Here is a 21,613-nt window from a genome sequence, read left to right on the forward strand (position 1 = left end):
TCGCTGCGTTTTCTGAGTTCCTGGGGGTCCAATTGGTCGGGAAAGGGTCATACAATTCAATTCTGAGACCTAAAATTTTTGGTCGAAAAATGAAGAAAAAGTAAGGCTAACTCCTTTGCATTTTTTGCGAAAATTTTCGCGATTTTGAAAAGTGCTGGAATAAATTCTTTCTGGCACTAGGCATACGTAATTTTGCGAGAGAAATCGATTGGGCGCAGTCCCAATAGGCTGCGATCAACGGATCAAAAGATACAGCCAAAAAACGAGAACCCGTGTTTTCGACATTTTTCAGCTGGTGCTTTTTCGCTCGCCATTTCTCTCCTGTTGGTCCCACGCTCTTTTCGCTGCGTTTTCTGAGTTCCTTGGGGTCCAATTGGTCGGGAAAGGGTCATACAAATCAATTCTGAGACGGAAGATTTTTCGGTCAAAAAAAAAGGAAGGTTAACCCCTTTGTATTTTTGGCGAAAATTTTCGCGACTTTGAGAAAAGCTGGAATCGAATAATTGTAGCACTATTCGGACGTAATTTTGCGAGAGAAATCGATTGGGCACAGTCCCAATACGCTGCGATCAACGGATCAAAAGTGACAGCCGAAAAACGAGAACCTGTGTTTTCGACATTTTTCAGCTGGTGCTTTTTCGCTCGCCATTTCTCTCCTGTTGGTCCCACGCTCTTTTCGCTGCGTTTTCTAAGTTCCTGGGGGTCCAATTGGTCGGGAGAGGGTCATACAAATCAATTCTGAGACGGAAGATTTTTCGGTCCAAAAAAAAGGAAGGTAACCCCTTTGTATTTTTGCGAAAATTTTCGCGATTTTGAAAAGTGCTGGAATAAATTCTTTCTGGCACTAGGCGGACGTAATTTTGCGAGAGAAATCGATTGGGCGCAGTCCCAATAGGCTGCGATCAACGGATCAAAAGTTACAGCCAAAAAACCAGAACCCGTGTTTTCGACATTTTTCAGCTGGTGCTTTTTCGCTCGCCATTTCTCTCCTGTTGGTCCCACGCTCGTTTCGCTGCGTTTTCTGAGTTCCTGGGGGTCCAATTGGTCGCAAAGGGTCATACAAATCAATTCTGAGACGGAAGATTTTTCGGTCAAAAAAAAAGGAAGGTTAACCCCTTCGTATTTTTGGCGAAAGTTTTCGCGATTTTGAAAAGTGCTGGAATAAATTCTTTCTGGCACTAGGCGGACCTAATTTCGCGAGAGAATTCGATTGGGCGCAGTCATAATAGGCTGCGATCAACGGATCAAAAGTTACAGCCAAAAAACGAGAACCTGGGTTTTCGTCATTTTTCAGCAGGCGCTTTTTTGCTCGCCATTACTCTCCTGTTGGTTCTACGCTCATTTCGCTGCGTTTTCGAGTTCCTGAGGGTCCAATAAGTCAGGAAAGGGTTGTACAAATCAAATCTGAGACCTAAAATTCTTGGTCGAGAAATGAAGAAAAAGTAAGGCCCCTTTGCATTTTTTTGCGAAAATTTTCAGGATTTTGAAAAGAGTTGGAATAAATTCATTGTTGCACTATTCGGACGTAATTTCGCGAGAGAAATCGATTGGGCGCAGTTCCAATACGCTGCGATCAACGCATCAAAAGTTACAGCCGAAACACGTGAACCTGTGTGTTCGACATTTTTCAGCAGGTGCTTTTCTGGTCGCCATTTCTCACCTGTTGGTCCTACGCTCTTTTCGATGCTATTTCTGAGTTCCTGGGGGTCCAATTGGTCGGGAAAGGGTCATACAAATCAATTCTGAGACGGAAGATTTTTCGGTCAAAAAAAAAGGAAGGTTAACCCCTTTGTATTTTTGGCGAAAATTTTCGCGACTTTGAGAAAAGCTGGAATCGAATAATTGTAGCACTATTCGGACGTAATTTTGCGAGAGAAATCGATTGGGCACAGTCCCAATAGGCTGCGATCAACGGATCAAAAGTGACAGCCGAAAAACGAGAACCCGTGTTTTCGACATTTTTCAGCTGGTGCTTTTTCGCTCGCCATTTCTCTCCTGTTGGTCCCACGCTCTTTTCGCTGCGTTTTCTGAGTTCCTTGGGGTCCAATTGGTCGGGAAAGGGTCATACAAATCAATTCTGAGACGGAAGATTTTTCGGTCAAAAAAAAAGGAAGGTTAACCCCTTTGTATTTTTGGCGAAAATTTTCGCGACTTTGAGAAAAGCTGGAATCGAATAATTGTAGCACTATTCGGACGTAATTTGGCGAGAGAAATCGATTGGGCACAGTCCCAATACGCTGCGATCAACGGATCAAAAGTGACAGCCGAAAAACGAGAACCTGTGTTTTCGACATTTTTCAGCTGGTGCTTTTTCGCTCGCCATTTCTCTCCTGTTGGTCCCACGCTCTTTTCGCTGCGTTTTCTAAGTTCCTGGGGGTCCAATTGGTCGGGAGAGGGTCATACAAATCAATTCTGAGACGGAAGATTTTTCGGTCCAAAAAAAAGGAAGGTAACCCCTTTGTATTTTTGCGAAAATTTTCGCGATTTTGAAAAGTGCTGGAATAAATTCTTTCTGGCACTAGGCGGACGTAATTTTGCGAGAGAAATCGATTGGGCGCAGTCCCAATAGGCTGCGATCAACGGATCAAAAGTTACAGCCAAAAAACGAGAACCCGTGTTTTCGACATTTTTCAGCTGGTGCGTTTTCGCTCGCCATTTCTCTCCTGTTGGTCCCACGCTCGTTTCGCTGCGTTTTCTGAGTTCCTGGGGGTCCAATTGGTCGCAAAGGGTCATACAAATTAATTGTGAGACGGAAGATTTTTCGGTCAAAAAAAAAGGAAGGTTAACCCCTTGGTATTTTTGGCGAAAATTTTCGCGACTTTGAGAAAAGCTGGAATCGAATAATTGTAGCACTATTCGGACGTAATTTTGCGAGAGAAATCGATTGGGCACAGTCCCAATACGCTGCGATCAACGGATCAAAAGTGACAGCCGAAAAACGAGAACCTGTGTTTTCGACATTTTTCAGCTGGTGCTTTTTCGCTCGCCATTTCTCTCCTGTTGGTCCCACGCTCTTTTCGCTGCGTTTTCTAAGTTCCTGGGGGTCCAATTGGTCGGGAGAGGGTCATACAAATCAATTCTGAGACGGAAGATTTTTCGGTCCAAAAAAAAGGAAGGTAACCCCTTTGTATTTTTGCGAAAATTTTCGCGATTTTGAAAAGTGCTGGAATAAATTCTTTCTGGCACTAGGCGGACGTAATTTTGCGAGAGAAATCGATTGGGCGCAGTCCCAATAGGCTGCGATCAACGGATCAAAAGTTACAGCCAAAAAACGAGAACCCGTGTTTTCGACATTTTTCAGCTGGTGCGTTTTCGCTCGCCATTTCTCTCCTGTTGGTCCCACGCTCGTTTCGCTGCGTTTTCTGAGTTCCTGGGGGTCCAACTGGTCGGGAGAGGGTCATACAAATCAATTCTGAGACGGAAGATGTTTCGGTCCAAAAAAAAGGAAGGTTAACCCCTTTGTATTTTTGGCGAAAATTTTCGCGATTTTGAAAAGTGCTGAAATAAGTTTCTACTGGCACTATTCCGACGTAATTTTGCGAGAGGAATTGATTGGGCGCAGTCCCAATAGGCTGCGATCAACGGATCAAAAGTTACAGCCAAAAAACGAGAATCCGTGTTTTCGACATTTTTCAGCTGGTGCTTTTTCGCTCGCCATTTCTCTCCTGTTGGTCCCACGCTTTTTTCGCTGCATTTTCTGAGTTCCTGGGGGTCCAATTGGTCGGGAAAGGGTCGTACAAATCAATTCTGAGACGGAAGATAATTCGGTCAGAAAAAAAGGAAGGTTAACCCCTTTGTATTTTTGGCGAGAATTTTCGCGATTTTGAAAAGTGCTGGAATAAATTCTTTCTGGCACTAGGCGGACGTAATTTTGCGAGAGAAATCGATTGGGCGCAGTCCCAATAGGCTGCGATCAACGGATCAAAAGTTACAGCCAAAAAACGAGAACCCGTGTTTTCGACATTTTTCAGCTGGTGCGTTTTCGCTCGCCATTTCTCTCCTGTTGGTCCCACGCTCGTTTCGCTGCGTTTTCTGAGTTCCTGGGGGTCCAACTGGTCGGGAGAGGGTCATACAAATCAATTCTGAGACGGAAGATGTTTCGGTCCAAAAAAAAGGAAGGTTAACCCCTTTGTATTTTTGGCGAAAATTTTCGCGATTTTGAAAAGTGCTGAAATAAGTTTCTACTGGCACTATTCCGACGTAATTTTGCGAGAGGAATTGATTGGGCGCAGTCCCAATAGGCTGCGATCAACGGATCAAAAGTTACAGCCAAAAAACGAGAATCCGTGTTTTCGACATTTTTCAGCTGGTGCTTTTTCGCTCGCCATTTCTCTCCTGTTGGTCCCACGCTTTTTTCGCTGCATTTTCTGAGTTCCTGGGGGTCCAATTGGTCGGGAAAGGGTCGTACAAATCAATTCTGAGACGGAAGATAATTCGGTCAGAAAAAAAGGAAGGTTAACCCCTTTGTATTTTTGGCGAGAATTTTCGCGATTTTGAAAAGTGCTGGAATAAATTCTTTCTGGCACTAGGCGGACGTAATTTTGCGAGTGAAATCGATTGGGCGCAGTCCCAATAGGCTGCGATCAACGTATCAAAAGTTACGGCCAAAAAACGAGAACCCGTGTTTTCGACATTTTTCAGCTGGTGCTTTTTCGCTCGCCATTTCTCTCCTGTTGGTCCCACGCTCTTTTCGCTGCGTTTTCTGAGTTCCTTGGGGTCCAATTGGTCGGGAAAGGGTCATACAAATCAATTCTGAGACGGAAGATTTTTCGGTCAAAAAAAAAGGAAGGTTAACCCCTTTGTATTTTTGGCGAAAATTTTCGCGACTTTGAGAAAAGCTGGAATCGAATAATTGTAGCACTATTCGGACGTAATTTTGCGAGAGAAATCGATTGGGCACAGTCCCAATACGCTGCGATCAACGGATCAAAAGTGACAGCCGAAAAACGAGAACCTGTGTTTTCGACATTTTTCAGCTGGTGCTTTTTCGCTCGCCATTTCTCTCCTGTTGGTCCCGCGCTCTTTTCGCTGCATTTTCTGAGTCCCTGGGGGTCCAATTGTTCGGGAAAGGGTCATACAAATCAATTCTGAGACGGAAGATTTTTCGGTCAAAAAAAAAGGAAGGTTAACCCCTTTGTATTTTTGGCGAAAATTTTCGCGACTTTGAGAAAAGCTGGAATCGAATAATTGTAGCACTATTCGGACGTAATTTTGCGAGAGAAATCGATTGGGCACAGTCCCAATACGCTGCGATCAACGGATCAAAAGTGACAGCCGAAAAACGAGAACCTGTGTTTTCAACATTTTTCAGCTGGTGCTTTTTCGCTCGCCATTTCTCTCCTGTTGGTCCCGCGCTCTTTTCGCTGCATTTTCTGAGTCCCTGGGGGTCCAATTGTTCGGGAAAGGGTCATACAAATCAATTCTGAGACGGAAGATTTTTCGGTCAAAAAAAAAGGAAGGTTAACCCCTTTGTATTTTTGGCGAAAATTTTCGCGACTTTGAGAAAAGCTGGAATCGAATAATTGTTGCACTATTCGGACGTAATTTTGCGAGAGAAATCGATTGGGCACAGTCCCAATACGCTGCGATCAACGGATCAAAAGTGACAGCCGAAAAACGAGAACCTGTGTTTTCGACATTTTTCAGCTGGTGCTTTTTCGCTCGCCATTTCTCTCCTGTTGGTCCCGCGCTCTTTTCGCTGCATTTTCTGAGTCCCTGGGGGTCCAATTGTTCGGGAAAGGGTCATACAAATCAATTCTGAGACGGAAGATTTTTCGGTCAAAAAAAAAGGAAGGTTAACCCCTTTGTATTTTTTGCGAAAATTTTCGCGATTTTGAAAAGTGCTGGAATAAATTCTTTCTGGCACTAGGCGGACGTAATTTTGCGAGAGAAATCGATTGGGCGCAGTCCCAATACGCTGCGATCAACGCATCAAAAGTTACAGTCGAAAAACGTGAACCTGTGTTTTCGACATTTTTCAGCAGGTGCTTTTTTGCTCGTCATTTCTCTTTTGTTGGGCCCACGCTATTTCCGCTGCATTTTCCGAGACCCTGAGGGTCCACTTAATCAGTTAAGGGTAATTCAAATCGAATCTGAGACTAAAAATTTCGGCTCCAAAAATGGAGGAAAAGTAAGGCTTTGCGTTTTTGGCGAAAATTTTCGCGATTCTGACAAGTGCTGAAACAAATTCTTTCACGCACTATTCCGACGTAACTTCGCGAGAGACATCGGTTGGGCACAGCCCTAATACGCTACGATCAACGCATGAAAACTTACAGCCTTCGACCACCTACAACGATCACCGCTAAACACTTCGGGTTATACCTTGAATAGTATCAAATTTTCTCAGTATAAGAACACATCAAAAATATTGTGTAACGATTAATATAATTCAATAATAATGAATAATAGAATAAATATCACCAGCGCATTAATAGCCACTGAATTTGGGCATGCGTAAAAAACGGATTGATGTAATTAATTGTAAACGTGACGAGATTCAAAAATTTTCCATGAAAGATATTTACAATTGCCATTAAACATCATAAAAATGTTATACTCACCGTGTACAAACAGTAACATAGCTTCTTGTTAATGGTCAACGTGAAAATAGTTGATGGTGATCATTTATTTTCTACAATCAACGTATACAAATGGATAAAAACTAAAAGCCATCAATAATTATATAGCTAAATATTTAAGCAACACCGAAAAAAGGTCAATAATAAAATCAGATCATGGAGAAAAAGTAGCTTTCATGTCCGTTCAAAGTGAAAACTGGGTTCTTCAGATGCTCCCGTATGAAAGATGGGGGTAAGCACAAATATTTTTTTTTTAATCAAGTCAGTGAAATACGATAATTCTTAAGCGAAAAGTTGATTGTTGGTTATTTTTATTTAATTGGAGATAACTAACGAAGCTTTTCAAAATTTCGAGTGTTCTTTATCTCTCCAAATGGACAGTACAAGAAAAATTTACTTATGATCAATTGTCCCAAAATGGCGATGTTATTAACCGGCCATTGAAGCGCCTCGCCGCTGTAATCTCGAATTGGCAGGAAAGATGGAGTGCGTAATTTTTGTCTGAAATGTTAAAACTCAAATTACTTGAATTGACATATATTTTGGTCATCGATGAACTAAAGAACTGAGAAAAAAACGTTAAATCACATTTATTTTCGTTCAGAATTTTCTTGGTAAAAATCGTAACTTTTTACGTTTGAGCTCGACAATTAATATGATATCACGGTTTTTTGGGTTATTTTGGTACATCGATAATAGAATGGTGCGCGAATTAAAAATAACTAGTTTGCAAACACTCGCTTGCTAAAGATCGCTCGGGGTCGGATACCTAGTGTAACTCGTTTTTGTGCTCGTGCGCTCGCTAACTCGTCGCCAGTGTTTCACCAGATGACATAGTTGTAGGGGAGACTGAGGCACGATGAACCCCCCAAAAATTTCTTTTACCGTTCTTAAAATTCTTAAACGTTGAAACATGCATGTAAGTATAACGTATTGCGATTTTATGACGTTAAATTTCGTCAAAAAATACCACAGAACAATCAGTTAAGTGCTGACAGATTTCAAACACTACGCACAGCAATTTTAGCTCGAATGAACGACGTTATTGTCATGTATTCCTATGCATACAATGCCAACCACTCACCAATTGCAATTTGTTGATTCTGGCAGTTCGGTTTTTTCCCATTCAAAATGTCATCTGAAGCATGGATATTGGTTTGATAGTACAAAAGATGAGGTTTTCAATAATCAAACTTCTAAAGTTGAAAGTTAGTGGTGAAGGTCAACAGTCACCAGGTCAAGGACCTGGACAGCCAGAACTACGGAGCGCTTGTTCTGGAAGTCAAGTTTCACCAGGTAGCGGACCTTGAGCGGAGAAACTACGGAGCGCTTGTCCTGGAAGTCGAGTTTCATCAGATAGCGGACCTGGAGCGCAGAAACCACGGAGCGCTTGACCTGGACGTCGAGTTTTACCAGGTAGTGGATCTGGAGCGGAGGAATCATAAAACGCTTGTCCTGGAAGTCGAGTTCCCGCAGGTAGCGGACCTTGAGCGCAGATACTACGGAGCACTTGTCCCTGAAGTCGAGTCTCACCAGGTAGTGGACCTTGAACGCAGAAACTACCGTGCGCTTGGCGCTGAAATCGAGTTGCACCAGGTAGTGGACCTTGAGTGCAGAAAGTACGGAGCGCTTGTCCCTGAAGACTAGTTGCGCCAAGTAGTGGACCTGACGCGCAGAATCTCCGGAGCGATTGTCCCGGATGTTGAGTTTCACCAAGTAGCGGATTTGATGTGCAGGAACCACGAAGCGCTTGTCCTGGACGTCGAGTTTCACCGGGTAGTGGATCTGGAGTGCAGGAATCACGGAGCGCTAGTCCAGGAAGTCGAGTTTCACCAGGAAGCGGACCCGGAGCGCAGGATCGAGTAGGTAGAGAACCCGGTACTCGAAATCTGCGGAGCGCGAGTTTCATACGTCCTTTATACTGCGCGGTTGTTTCCAGACTGAGGAATATGGCTAGCTGATTTTCGTCGTCGACGATTACTATAGATCGATAACGTCAGGAGAAAAAAAAATTTGTGTGACGTCACCTTCGGAACATCTGAACATGCGAACATCCAAACTTTGGTTTCGAACTTTAATACTATGTGTGAAGTATGAAGTATGATGTATGATGTATGATGGATGATGTATGATGAATGACGTATGATGATATGATATGATGAATAATGTAACATGAATCGTAACGATAAGAGTAATGTTATCTGAAATTAACCAAGCAGCCTCTGCCTAGCGATTCCAGGTAATTTTTTGAGCGGCAGCAAGCGACAGCAATCATCGCTGCAACCTGCAGAACTGCTTTTACAGTTTTACAGGTTGCAAAATCATTCAATCGACAGTTTCAACCAGAGCTGGGCTGATGGTAGAAAGTACCGAAAAGAATGCAATAAATATATAAAAACAATTCATTCCCTTGTGATTGGTTTCACCATTGTTATTACAACATTCAGCATATATATATATATAAATATGCTGGGTGAATAATACTGTAAGATGCAGTAGCGTCAATACTGAACTTGATGCTTCGGTAAAATCGTAAACGATTGTTACGTTCTGTAAACGACTTCCAATGGAATATTAACTGTCACACATCTGGTACCTTTGATACAACTGCAAATACAAAGCTTTGCATGTTGAGAGGATTATTAAGGATTGGGATTAATGAAGAAACAAGTTGCGGGTGGGGTGCACTGAATTTATCATCTGAATAATTTAGATACAGTCGTAAAGTAGTTCATCTAAAGTCATCAAGAGTGGTAGAAACTCAATAATGTTTTCATCAGTGAGAAAAAAAAATATTTTTCGAAACAGACCTTCGATTAACCTTTGATCTTATGCTTGGATCTACATTTATTATAATTTTTTGCATGGCAATAATATGTACAGCGTAACTTAGGAACATTGGCCCAGAGGTTACCAATGTGTTTCTCGATAATTCTTGAGACTTAAACGTATTTACTTTTGAAATTTATCGATCGCGAATTACAGTCGATTGAAATTGGCCAATCCACCAGCCCTTAGCTATTAGATGCTATCGAATAGGTCAATTACAAACGGATGTAATTTTTTGCTACACATTAACGAGAAATCCTGTAAAATATAAAATTCGCAATAAAATGCTTTGAACAAATTTGAGATGTTAGTTAGTTAGTTGTAAATACTACAGATTAATTAAACGTTTCTTTAAATTAAAACAGATTAAATTCCCCTTCAAAGTTGAAAGGCACGGGAGGTTGGTCCACTCTGTAAACTGTTTCAATAACATTGAAGTAGCCCACATACTCAGCAGTATCTGGAGTCGTATCAAAATGGAAATGCCCTCCCTCACCATGATCTGAGAAGGTATGGAAATGTTCAACTAGCAGATCCAAATCCTGCAATAATAATAAACAGCAAATATCTGATCCATAATTCCGTCGAAAATGAAATTTCACATACAGAATGCTTCGGTGAATTCGATTCATTTACTTTCGGTAATGAATAATAATTAATAATCCTTTGAAATAATAAGTGATGTAACAATATTTTTTCGCTTATTCTATATGAGCCGCTAAAACGAACAGATTTGATGTCATTAACTTACTGTGCTTGCAGTGACGAGAGTACCAAGAGCTACCAGAGGTGCAGACATTTCGAAGAAGTTGAGCCATTTCTTCAAGTCATCATAACTTATTAGTGGTGCCTCAGTAAAATCTGACATAATGTGGAGTTTGGCTTTACCTTCTTTCAGAAGGAAGGCTCCGCCCAAACCTGAGATAATGGATCACAAGATAATGAAATTATCGTAGAAACTATATGGGCACACAGTAAGTAATAACAAATATTCTTAAATATTATTATGGTTTGTTTAAGTATTAATATAAACTTACAGACAACTTGTTCAGTGTAGCGAGCTGCTAGGGCTGCGCGAATGCTGCCAATAAAATCGTTACTTCCCGACCGTTTTTTGACATGAACCTTTATGACCTTGCCAGGTTTACCCTCGCTTAGAAAAAGATTGGCTGATAGAGAGAAACGTGTTTCACTAGCAGATAAGGTCTTGTCAACGCATTTTCCATCACCTTTGTCAACCATACAAATGTGAGTGGCATTCTTAGTTGAACTCTCTGTCGGAGAAATTGACATGTTCATCATCAACTGTAAAAATGTTAAATAGTCCAGGTAATGAAGTCACAAAATAAGGCTTTGGATGCAAAACGTCAAGGACAGTTTTAATTTGGTAGATTTTTGCAGTTTGGTGTCCTAATTTATGCTTAATACTTTCAGCCTGGGTAGGGACGAAAAGGAGATATTTTCGAAAAACTGGTTTTCTCGCCATTTTATCAATATGGCAGCGATTATCCAAGTTCGAAAACTTAGAACATTTACTAGGAGGCGAAATATCACAAAACTGTTCAAATCTACGAAATTAGAACTCTCCTTGACCATTTGCAAGTTAGAACCTACCCATTGCCAGTAAGAAAATTGAATTGCGGATTGAAAATTATTAACAAGAAGTTTTAGTACATACAAACAAACATTTGCTGAATTACCTCACAATTTGATTTCACAAGTGGCCATGGCCCAACTCCAGCACCAATGATGAACGCTTTGCCACTGTGATCTACGTTCTGAAGTATGGATTTTATATCATACACCTTGTCTCTGTGGACATGAGGGAACAAGTATGGAATGCCGCCGATTTCAAGCAGTTTTGTACCACCACCAAAACCTTTAAGTAAAAAAAAAATAATTCAAAAACTCACATCAGATAACACAGAGCACAAATTAATCTATATTATAAACTTCTTTACAAAAGTTACAGAGAACAATTAGTCAAACTTATTGCATTTGGAAATGATGGTAATGTTTTCTAAATTTGGTACTAATTACCTGGTTCAGCCAGAGAGAATGGCTGCTGAGTGAGGTCTGGGCAATCAACTACGTCTATTGTTACCTCTGCAAAGTTTGCAGGCAAGGCTTCCCTCAGGACTGTGAACAGATAAGTAAATATTATCATATACGTTTCACTTAGCCACTTTGTTGTTCATTATTAAATTATTTTGTTAATCTGTTACTGTCTCTTATTTCTTCTAGGGGTGGAACATGCAACGCTCTCGTCACTATCGGCAGTTTGCTCGAATCCAGGGTCGCCATTGTACCTGTAATAAGGAAATATACTACAGAAATGTATAATAATATTCAATATAATTAAATGTTGATATAATAAAAACTATTATCAGTTATACATAGTAATAAAGATAACAGGCAACCTATTGCCCTTGGCAAAATCAAAATGGGTATGTCTTTACGTAAAGACAATCTGAGACGCAAAAGCTGATTTTTTGAAGAAAATATAAAGGGTACTGAAAATGTAGGATTGATCTGTAAACAAAATTCGACTGAAATTGCGAAAATAAATAGGGAAATTACATGACAACATGCCGGTTAGTTGTAAGAAAAATGAAGCTGTTTCACTTTGAAACGAATGGGGTAGAGTATTAAATAAGCAAAGTGCATTTGTGCCACTAAAAGTATACCCCAAACAATCGGAGAGTTGACGATGAAGAAAAATATACCAAACAATGATGAAAAATAAAGTAGTAGCAAAAGCTCAATTAATAAAATAAGTTATGTATCTTCCATTTCCCATGAATTAAACATGGGAGCAGTTCAATTTTTTTAAATTTCGAGACAGAAAATTGTTAAGACCAATTGTATAATAATATCAGGTGTATGAGAGCGAAGACTTCTTAGGAATGGAATGATCCAAAGGAAGGAGTGTAGTAAACAAGATTTTTGATTTTAGGATAAAAATTATACATATATAATGTCTTTATATATACCTATATTTGTAATTTCTTGGCAGGAAACGAATCGCTCAATTCATTCCGGTGAATAAATATTACGGTATTAAAATTATATTCACAAAATATTGAGACCCTAATTCACAGCGGGTTACAAACAGGGCTTAATGTGCGAATAACGCAAGAAAATTTTGAACGACTCAGTCAATGAGAGCAATTGACGTAGCTTACAGCTCAGACGATAGTTCTGCTAAATAGTAATATAATAATAATAGTACTCCGTTAGACGCGGCTAGATACGTAGAAAAACTGTGCCAAAAACTGTATCGAAACAGATGTAGAATCAATATTTTGTCTATTTCTTTACAATTTTAGGCACATATTCTGTAAGTTTCCATTCGCGACTAACGGAATTGTAAATTCAAATGCGACAAGCAATTCATGTGTATTATATAACAAAAAAAGATTTGTTGACTCACAGTATTTGAGAGTAGCTCTTTACAGCTTGCGACGAATAGAAGAGCTAGACCAAGTAAGCCAGTGGATTACGTAGCGTGATTTACTTCAGAAAATATTGCACTCGAATTGGCTGATACGTGCCTTAGATCATCTTCGATAAACTTGTATGACTTGATACCATTCTCCGTAATCAACACCGATGTTATAACTCAATTTGATAGTTCAACTACGCCGAATGTTTGCCTCCTCGCCTGGACTTGCATAATTTAAACGCTGTACATTCGGACCGTACTCACCTAACTGTATGACGTAGAAAAAGAGGGGAGGACACGTGACGAATGAGCAGAACAAAATTTGATTGTAACGACCGAAATCATTTTGTATAGATGAACAAATGAAAACAAGTATTCCTTGATTATAATTTAGCCTGTATGAATTAAGAGTCATATCTAACAACGGAAAAGAAATACGCCATTGTGAATCGACAGAGTGGTTCAATGGTATTAGAACACAAATGATTTATTTCTGCTGATTATACTAAATAGATGCCTGGAGCTCCTACTAATAACTGCTCATCTTACTTCTCTTGAGAGAAAGGATTTTTGACTTATCACAGAGAGTACTTTATTACTTCAAAAAAAAATTTTGTACATTTACGATGCAACATATTATTTGATAGCGGTAATCATTTAATAGCTCTCATGATTTTGTAAATTTTACCAGAGGGTATTCGATATTTTGATAATACCATGAAAAACGCATTATTTCTTTTATTCCCGACTCAACCGTAAAGTTAACTTTTTTGACCTCAAAACCGGGACGAAAGTGGCATATTTTTATGTGAGATCATATGAGATCATATTTGCTGCAAATTCAAATCCGGAAGAAGCGAGCGCCTTGAAGAAAACAGAAGAAGCGAGCGGCTTGAAGAAAACAAAAGAAGCGAGCGTAAACAATTGCCCATAAGACGCACCGCACCGCGTATGCCGCGGGAAATTTAAAAGTCCCAATTTTCAAATAAATATTGCGGCCAGAGTTTAGTCGGAAATAAAGTCCTATCTAACACAGGAATAGAAGTCGACTTTTGTTCTTGTGTTGCATAATGTACTATTGATTGACTAAATGAAAATCGAGATATCGTATTTGTATACTGAGAAAAGAGGTTATTTACTGTTAACAAACGCTTATTTGCATATAGCGAAATAAAAGTTTTTTCATTATTATCAAATTTTAGTTGATCTAAATATCGATCGATATAAATTTATTAATAGTTAACAAATCATATTTGGCTCAACTAAAATTTGATAATAATGAAAAAAGATTTATTTCACCATATTCAAATAAACGTTTGTTAACAGTAAATAAACTCTTTTCTCAATGATAATTATATTTTATTCTAATACATTTTTTAGTAATCCTTCGATGTTTACAATAAAATATTGTGTTCTCAAGGGAAAATTTTCTACAAAATTCTTCTACAAATGAATTTCTTTAAAAGGCAAAAAGTTTTCTTTGTGAGTGCAAACATATTACATTCCTATCACACGAATCACTGCGATGTTCTTGAAGAAGCGGATTGTGCCGGTCATGCTGATTTTCAGTTTCTGTACTTTTACCTTGAGCCGACTAACAATGTAAACAAATCGCGAAACGGAATCCGTTCGCGATAGTTTCCGCTAAACTTTGGCACGTCGAGATTTGTCACATATTATTTTGGCGGGTCTCGTTAAACGAACCATTATTACGTATTGGAGGGGGGGTCTAAAATCGTCCAAAAAAGTGAAGGTATTTGTTGAATGGCTCTTTTTCCCTTTGACGCAAAAACCTGCCGAATTCGGTCGAAGGAGCAAAATGTTTGTTTAATATTTTGACGTTGCGGTTCCCATCGGAAAACGAAGATTTCAAAATCTTAAGCAGGGAAAGGTTACTGTTACTGTTTTAACAAATATTTGCGGTGAATGCAATGGTATTGAGAACAGTCCGAGGAACATCTTCTATTAAGTGTAAATACGTCAAAAAATTAGAGAATTTCACGGCTTTGAGTATGTAGCAAGAATCAGGTATTCTGAATGTCTAATACACTCAGCGAAAGATGTGAGAAAATTGCGTTTAAAATTGACCAATTTTGCATTCACTTTTTTCACAAGAGAGGAAAACTTTAAATTACATCTGTTCGCAAATAATCTGTTAACAGAGCTTCAAGAATTAAAATCTTTGATACTGTCAGCCTAACGGAAAATAAATACATATAGATCATTATCGACGAGATAACACAAGCAGCTATCTTTTTCACTCTTATGGCCGGTGAGCTGCACTCAAGTTAATTTGGACACACACGTAATAGAAAATCAGTGCCTGAACTGTAAGATCATGAGTAACGCGGATAAAAATTATCCTGTGTAATGAAATTTGATTCAATGGTGAATCAATTTTAATGCAACAAAATTCAACTCCGTGGTAACAACCGATCAATTGTCTAATGATTTTATTGACAATTCTTATTACATTCTCTGATTTAATTTTTCCGCTCCTATTCATGATGGTTAAAAATCGCGATCACTGAACATTACAATCGGCACGATATAATTAGCGATATAAGGGACAAGCAAATACAGAAACTATGAACTGCAGTTTTAAATTTGAAGACAGCTTTTCTCTTCTATTTTTATGGACGGTATAACTTTGTATATGCATTCTGATAGAAATACTGCACCGCTTGAACATGACAGATTTGAAGAATGAAGATCGAAGCTGCTTCACAAAAAACGCGATATCAGATTATTTTTTTAATTACCGAGGCTTTCGGAAATTTTTGTCGTTTGCCCTCTTAACTTCGGGAGTTTTTTTAAAAGAAATTTACGGATTAATGTTGAAATGTTTGAATCGAAATATGAATTAAATTACGTACAAACATCTTTGCTGTCTGCTATTAAGTAATAACTAAAACTAACTTATATGTTGATATTACTACATGCTACATATGCCGTGCAGTAGAAAATTGCCAATTAACCAATGAAAAACTTACCGAAATGTCAGTCTGTGGTCACTACACTAGGAATGGTGTTGATATCTCTTGTCACGAACTCTGAATATCAGAGACTGATTATGTTTATCTTTAACTGTGAGTTACATAGAAACCCACTATACGTTATCTTCTCAAGTTACACACTCATTCTGAACGACCTTATTTTTGTTTCAATCGACAGAAATATTTCAAGATCTGGGAGTGAGAACGGCTCATCTATGCATAATTTCATCAGTCAATAAAATCTTCTCATTCTAAGGAGTTAATTAAATATGAAGCTAATGAATCGCGACATATACCTATTAACTTGATTACATTGATTTCAAATTTGGATAAACGAAAGTGTAAGGAAACAGAGCACAGTGCACCTTAACTTTATGAAATTCATTTTGATTCCTCATAATAATAAAAGCTGCACTTGCTGTCTTTGTAAAATTGAGAATTCGCAAATTAAACTCTTCAGACGCTCCATTTTATCAATATGTTGATTATTATTTTTATTTTTCACCTACAAAGAAAACATTCAAAAAGGAGACCCATACGGAAATTTTCATTAAAAATTCATTAAAAAATTTTTAAATTGCCTCTGACATTTCTGATAAATGGAATTCGGAAAATTCATCACCTATTTAAAACTGATTTGGGTCGTCATTTTATGTTCTACACGATCTACAGAAATATTTTATAATGACACAGACGTCAGTAAAAAATACGGAACCCTGATAAATAAAATTACCTACGTAACTGACACTTTCTTACTTTATAAACGGATTCTTCATAGCTGGTACAATGCATAATAATATCTTGAAGTGAATTGCATGGTCCGCAACTGCACTAACCAATCTTTTAATATTGCCTATTGGCTGTAGGAGAATTATAAAATAATATGGCATTGACAGTACCTATCGTACAAAATGTACCAGTTACCTTTTTAGATTATCTCAATTTTTTTTTCTCTTTAGTTTGCAACCATTAATAACCTCGAGCATGGTTCGTGTGAATACAGAGTTGAATATTTTTATTCACAATTTAATTATTACGATCTTGTTTAGTTCATAGCGTTATTCAAACAGCTTTAAGATCAGTTTATTACTACTTTATAAATTGCATCAATAATTAAATCGTATAGAAATTGAATAGAAAGTTTTTGTAATTGCACATAGATATACTTCGATTGATACAGTATCATTCAAACATAGTTCTGTACTTATTTTCTTCAATTTTTTAAGGTTAAGGGTTAAATGATTTACAGTACACCTTACATAGGTATATAAATAAGCCATCTGCAGGATTTAAAATCAATGAAAAGTCGTAGTTTCGAGAACGTTCTTATCTATTATTTACAAATTAGTAATAGAAACTAAGCGAATCAGTTTACCAGTAATCGCGGTACGAATTGTCGTTACGTCTTGGTCTTGGAAAAAATTGTTTAATTTAAATTTAATTATAAAATTTCATAACAGAAATATTTATAAATATACGTGGGATTGCTGTCACCAAAAAAGAGTAATTGTAAATATTGTTATATCTTGGGTTTAGTAAGGTGGTGCAATTTAACGTTAGTCGTAATTGTATTTTTATTTGAATAAATCATTAACAGATACATATTTTATAAAGGGAAACGTTACTACCTGAGCCTGCTCAAGTTCCGACCCAACTAAACTTAGTTTAATATTTATATTGTGTATTGAATCTATTACGGTTAAATTTAATTCACAACATTTGGAATTTTGCAAATTCTTAGTAAATGAGTCGCACAATGGATCATCTGATGCAATATCATGAGTCAGGCAAATACACTATTCATACTGCCACGTGCAGAATGAACAAAGCAAAAAAACAATATTGTTAAAAACATTGGAAATGACTTCTTTCATGGAATGATGTCGCATACTCCGTATATTTCTTTCTCAAATCCCATACAGATTACAGATAAAAGGACTAGAAGTGCTCCAACGATACTGGTCGAAGTAGGCATTTCACCGAAGAAGTAGACCTGAACAAAATAAGCTAGGATTATGTCCAAGGATCTGGTGACGGAAACCTTTCCTGCTCCTTCAAGTTTCAATGCTTTGGCAACTAATACCTGGCCAGAGAGTCCTGAAATTGCTACAATGGTAATTTGACCCCACTCCCACCAGTCGTGAGGGAGATCAATTTTGTACTTGTGATTCTCAGACATTACAAGGAAAAAAAATATTGCTGTTAAAAGAGACCACACCGATAACGTAAATACTATAACACAGTAGTGTACATCCATGCACTTTCTCATTACAACTATGTTCAACGCTGTAAATAACGTTGCTAGGATTGCGTAAACGTAGCCCATGACGTCATAAGGTACCGTTCGATGCATCTAAAAAATATAGTTGCATTCACTGTACAGATATTTGTAATATTATTCTTCTTCTATGGGATGAAAAAAAAATCGAGGTCATGTAACTTGATATACTTACATCCAACACAAGTAGATCTATGATTTTCACAGTAATAATAATTTTCAATGGGTTACAGTGTACATACCTGAAATAGAAATGGTGGTTTTGCAACTAAGATGACACCCAGCATTAAGGCGCAGATGACGACAACGCGTAATAGGCCACAGGGTTCTTTTAGGAAAATAAACGAGAGCGCAATGACGATCACAGGCGAACTGAATATTATGGTCGTTGCATCTCCAAGGGGAAGTTTTCTGAAGCTGTAATAGAGCAGTGCTAAGGTAAGGCCACCGATCAGGCCCTAAAACATGAATGTAGAATATATTCTGATTAAGAAACATGTCATTGAAACGAAAATGAAATGTCTTTTCCATCTCATTTATGAACGAACACCGCATTCTGCGCAGTATAATATTCAATTTTAAATGTAACTATCGATGTATTAAATTTAATGAAGTCTAGATAGTAATCTTACCTGAAATTGAACCAGCAGTCTCTGCCCTCTCGGTCCGAATAAATTTTTTGAGTGGTAGCAAGCGACAGCAACCATAGCTGTGATTTGCAGAACTGCTCTTATGGCTAGCAAAATCATTGGATCGACAGTTTTGATCGCCTTAACCAGAGCCGAGCTAATGGTGAAAAATGTCCCAGACAAGAATGCCAAAAATATACCAAACCAATTAGTTCCCTCGTGATAGGTTTCCACATTGTTGTTGAAGCGTTCAGTATATAAATATGCTGGGTGAATGCTATTGTAAGATGAGGTAGCGTCAATATTGAACTTCATTTTGTGATATAATAAAAACGATTGACTAGCAATATATCAATTACGTTTTACAAACGACTTCCAATCGAATACTGACTGTCACACATCTGTTACGTCTGATACAACTGCAAATACAAAGCTTTGCATGTTGAGCGGATTATCAAGGATTGACGAGTACTGAAGACTGTATAATAAACAAGTCGCGGGTGGATGCACGGAATTCATCGTTTGATTGTGAATAAATCATACATTCGCCGGTTCGATAATAATCAGTGTTAAGAATTGAGTTCCTTGGTTTGTATTTAGTTTCCCTGGATCTATGAAGGATGATCGTGACCTCGAATAAAATAAGATCCTTATGAATGCAATAGTAATGAATCCGAGCACATTCGAATAACACGAGCCATCTAGTGTTTGTTCAAACTATAATTCTAATGTTTTGCAGTCCATTCTGTTCGATGTAAAGGACTCCTGAGATCGCATTAAAAGAATTTTACGAATTATAATTGCTTCTCGAGCTCGACATAGTCAGAAATGGTAGAGAATTAAAGAACTCAACGATCTTAGATTGTTCTATGGAAATCGAAATTATGAAAAAATCTGAGTCGATGCTAGATATTCATTCGATTTTTATATGTAACTGGACTTAGTGTTAGTCAGAAATGGCTAGATACAATAATACGAATTCTTAAGAAAGAACCACTGCTAGATGTTGCACTTTTTTCACAAGGAAAACTTATGGTAGACATTATGGTAGACATATATTTGAAGACTCTTCTCGTCTTTTGATTATGATGGAGACGGTTGTAGAGAATCTGGTATGTATTTGTTCACGCACCTTGTCTCAAGATCTGAGTCTTATAAAAAACTAATATTAATTGTCAATTTCTCTAAATCAGGAATTCTAAGATATTACATAACAAATTATATCTGTTTGATCATTTCATATGAGAAAAACAATGCTGCAAAATGCGATCCATTCTACAATTATCCATAAAAAAAATCATGAGAATCTACCGAAAAGTACGATAATATACAAAAAATATTCATTAATATGCAAAATAAAAGCCCAATAAGTTTGGGAAAATTACTAAAATCTAAGAATTCTAATAATTCATCTTAATTTATTCATATTTCTCAACGAGTCTCTGCGCTTGTTGAGAATGTGAAACGAATTCTACAGAACTACTACGAAATTCGTTGTTAACTGTCTGAAGTATCTTATGGAGGATGAGAGAGATTGTCGCAGTGGAATTTCACTGAATCCGGTATTTTTTTTAATAGCGTTTTCGAAAGCTACGTGAGCTCAAATTTTCAACAACGGCGCATTATTCTGAAAAATTAGAGAGGAATACAGCAATTTCCTCAAATAGATTGTTGATGCAGAGATGTCGGAATTTTTGCGCACAGCCTTGCATTACCTCGCACACACATTTTCATCGCAGGAAGTTGACATTGTTTTTCACAGTCTATACTACCATAAAATAAAAGTTGGTGAAAGGAATTTATTACGATTTTTTTTTAGACAGTTGAGAACTATAATTTGCTTATGAGATCGCTGCGAGCGGTAAGACGGAAAAACTGACTATTTCAGGGTAACGATCGGTTTGCCGATCTTTATACTAAAAGCTGACTAAAAGTGTAATCAACTGAACAGAATGATTTCTTGCCCGCTACAATATATTTGGCATTGTTGTGTGGGTCAAATACAACAAATCTTTCGGTAAAAGACTCGGTTCAAAAGCTTCAGTGACCGTTCACATACGCTCATTTATAGCTCATCCCATTGTCAAAATCTGAATGGAAACCGTCTGAACAGGAGTCGTCGAAACGGACTGATACTACTGTACCAAGTTTTAATAGATTGCGTGAAAATACCCATTTCTCGTTATAGGGCAGTAGCTCAGCGATCGTTTACAGCCAATTCTGGATCCAGAGAAGGCGGAGCCTCAAAATTGAAGTACTCTAGCCTTACTTTTATCAACTTCCGCTTCAATGCCTATTACAACATTTCCAGCCATCTCACTGTTGCCTATTTGAATCGGTCGCGTTGTGCAAAGTCTCACGTCAAACTTTGTGCAAGAACGGGACTTGTTTCGGACATTATATTCTAGCTGACATCTTCATTTAGTTGGACATGGTCAAATCCATTACAGCAGTATTTGAAATTGGCTTTATCATTACCGGTATATACCCGCTTGAGTCTGGTATCGGCAGGAAAGATAAAGTGCGTATTTCTTGTCTGAAATGTAACAACAAAAACCATTATACATCATATCATATCATCATACGCCATTCATCATACATCATCATACACCATACATCATGCATAGTATTAAAGTGCGAAACTACAGTTTGGATGTCGGATGTTTGGCTGTTCAGAAAGTGACGTCACTCAAAATTTTTTTTCTCTTGACGTCATCGATCTACAGTAATCAGCTAGCCAAATTCCTCAGTCTGGAAACAACCGCGCCGTAGAGCGGACGGATGAGAATCGCGCTCCGCAAATTTCGTGTACCGGGTTCTCTTCCTCCTGGATCCTGCGTTCCGGGTTCACTTCC

At 38.1% G+C, this 21,613-nt stretch overlaps 2 protein-coding genes across 4 annotated transcripts; both read right to left on the bottom strand.

Moving 5' to 3' along the window:
• Window positions 1-9,259: 9,259 nt before the first annotated feature.
• On the bottom strand, window positions 9,260-15,926 carry LOC107223810 (ester hydrolase C11orf54 homolog). Of its 2 annotated transcripts, none has more exons than XM_015663620.2 (7): window positions 15,849-15,926; window positions 11,636-11,719; window positions 11,451-11,549; window positions 11,111-11,289; window positions 10,448-10,715; window positions 10,162-10,328; window positions 9,260-9,952 (listed from the first exon to the last, which is right to left on the bottom strand). In XM_015663620.2, the coding sequence occupies exons 2-7, from the start codon at window positions 11,712-11,714 to the stop codon at window positions 9,767-9,769; spliced, it is 978 nt and encodes a 325-aa protein (XP_015519106.2). In that variant the 5' UTR covers window positions 11,715-11,719; window positions 15,849-15,926; the 3' UTR covers window positions 9,260-9,766. The 2 variants fall into 2 exon arrangements, with proteins under 2 accessions (XP_015519106.2, XP_015519105.2); XM_015663619.2 differs by lacking the exon at window positions 15,849-15,926 and adding an exon at window positions 12,844-13,110.
• Window positions 15,927-17,345: 1,419 nt separating this feature from the next.
• Window positions 17,346-19,125, bottom strand: LOC107223812 (solute carrier family 35 member G1-like). Of its 2 annotated transcripts, XM_046739865.1 has the most exons (4): window positions 18,762-19,125; window positions 18,372-18,587; window positions 17,935-18,204; window positions 17,346-17,844 (listed from the first exon to the last, which is right to left on the bottom strand). In XM_046739865.1, the coding sequence occupies exons 1-4, from the start codon at window positions 19,071-19,073 to the stop codon at window positions 17,722-17,724; spliced, it is 921 nt and encodes a 306-aa protein (XP_046595821.1). In that variant the 5' UTR covers window positions 19,074-19,125; the 3' UTR covers window positions 17,346-17,721. The 2 variants fall into 2 exon arrangements, with proteins under 2 accessions (XP_046595821.1, XP_015519108.1); XM_015663622.2 differs by having other exon boundaries at window positions 17,346-18,204.
• Between the last annotated feature and the right edge of the window lie 2,488 nt (window positions 19,126-21,613).

Source organism: Neodiprion lecontei, chromosome 5, assembly GCF_021901455.1.
Source record: "Neodiprion lecontei isolate iyNeoLeco1 chromosome 5, iyNeoLeco1.1, whole genome shotgun sequence".
Taxonomy (NCBI): Eukaryota; Metazoa; Arthropoda; class Insecta; order Hymenoptera; family Diprionidae; genus Neodiprion; species Neodiprion lecontei.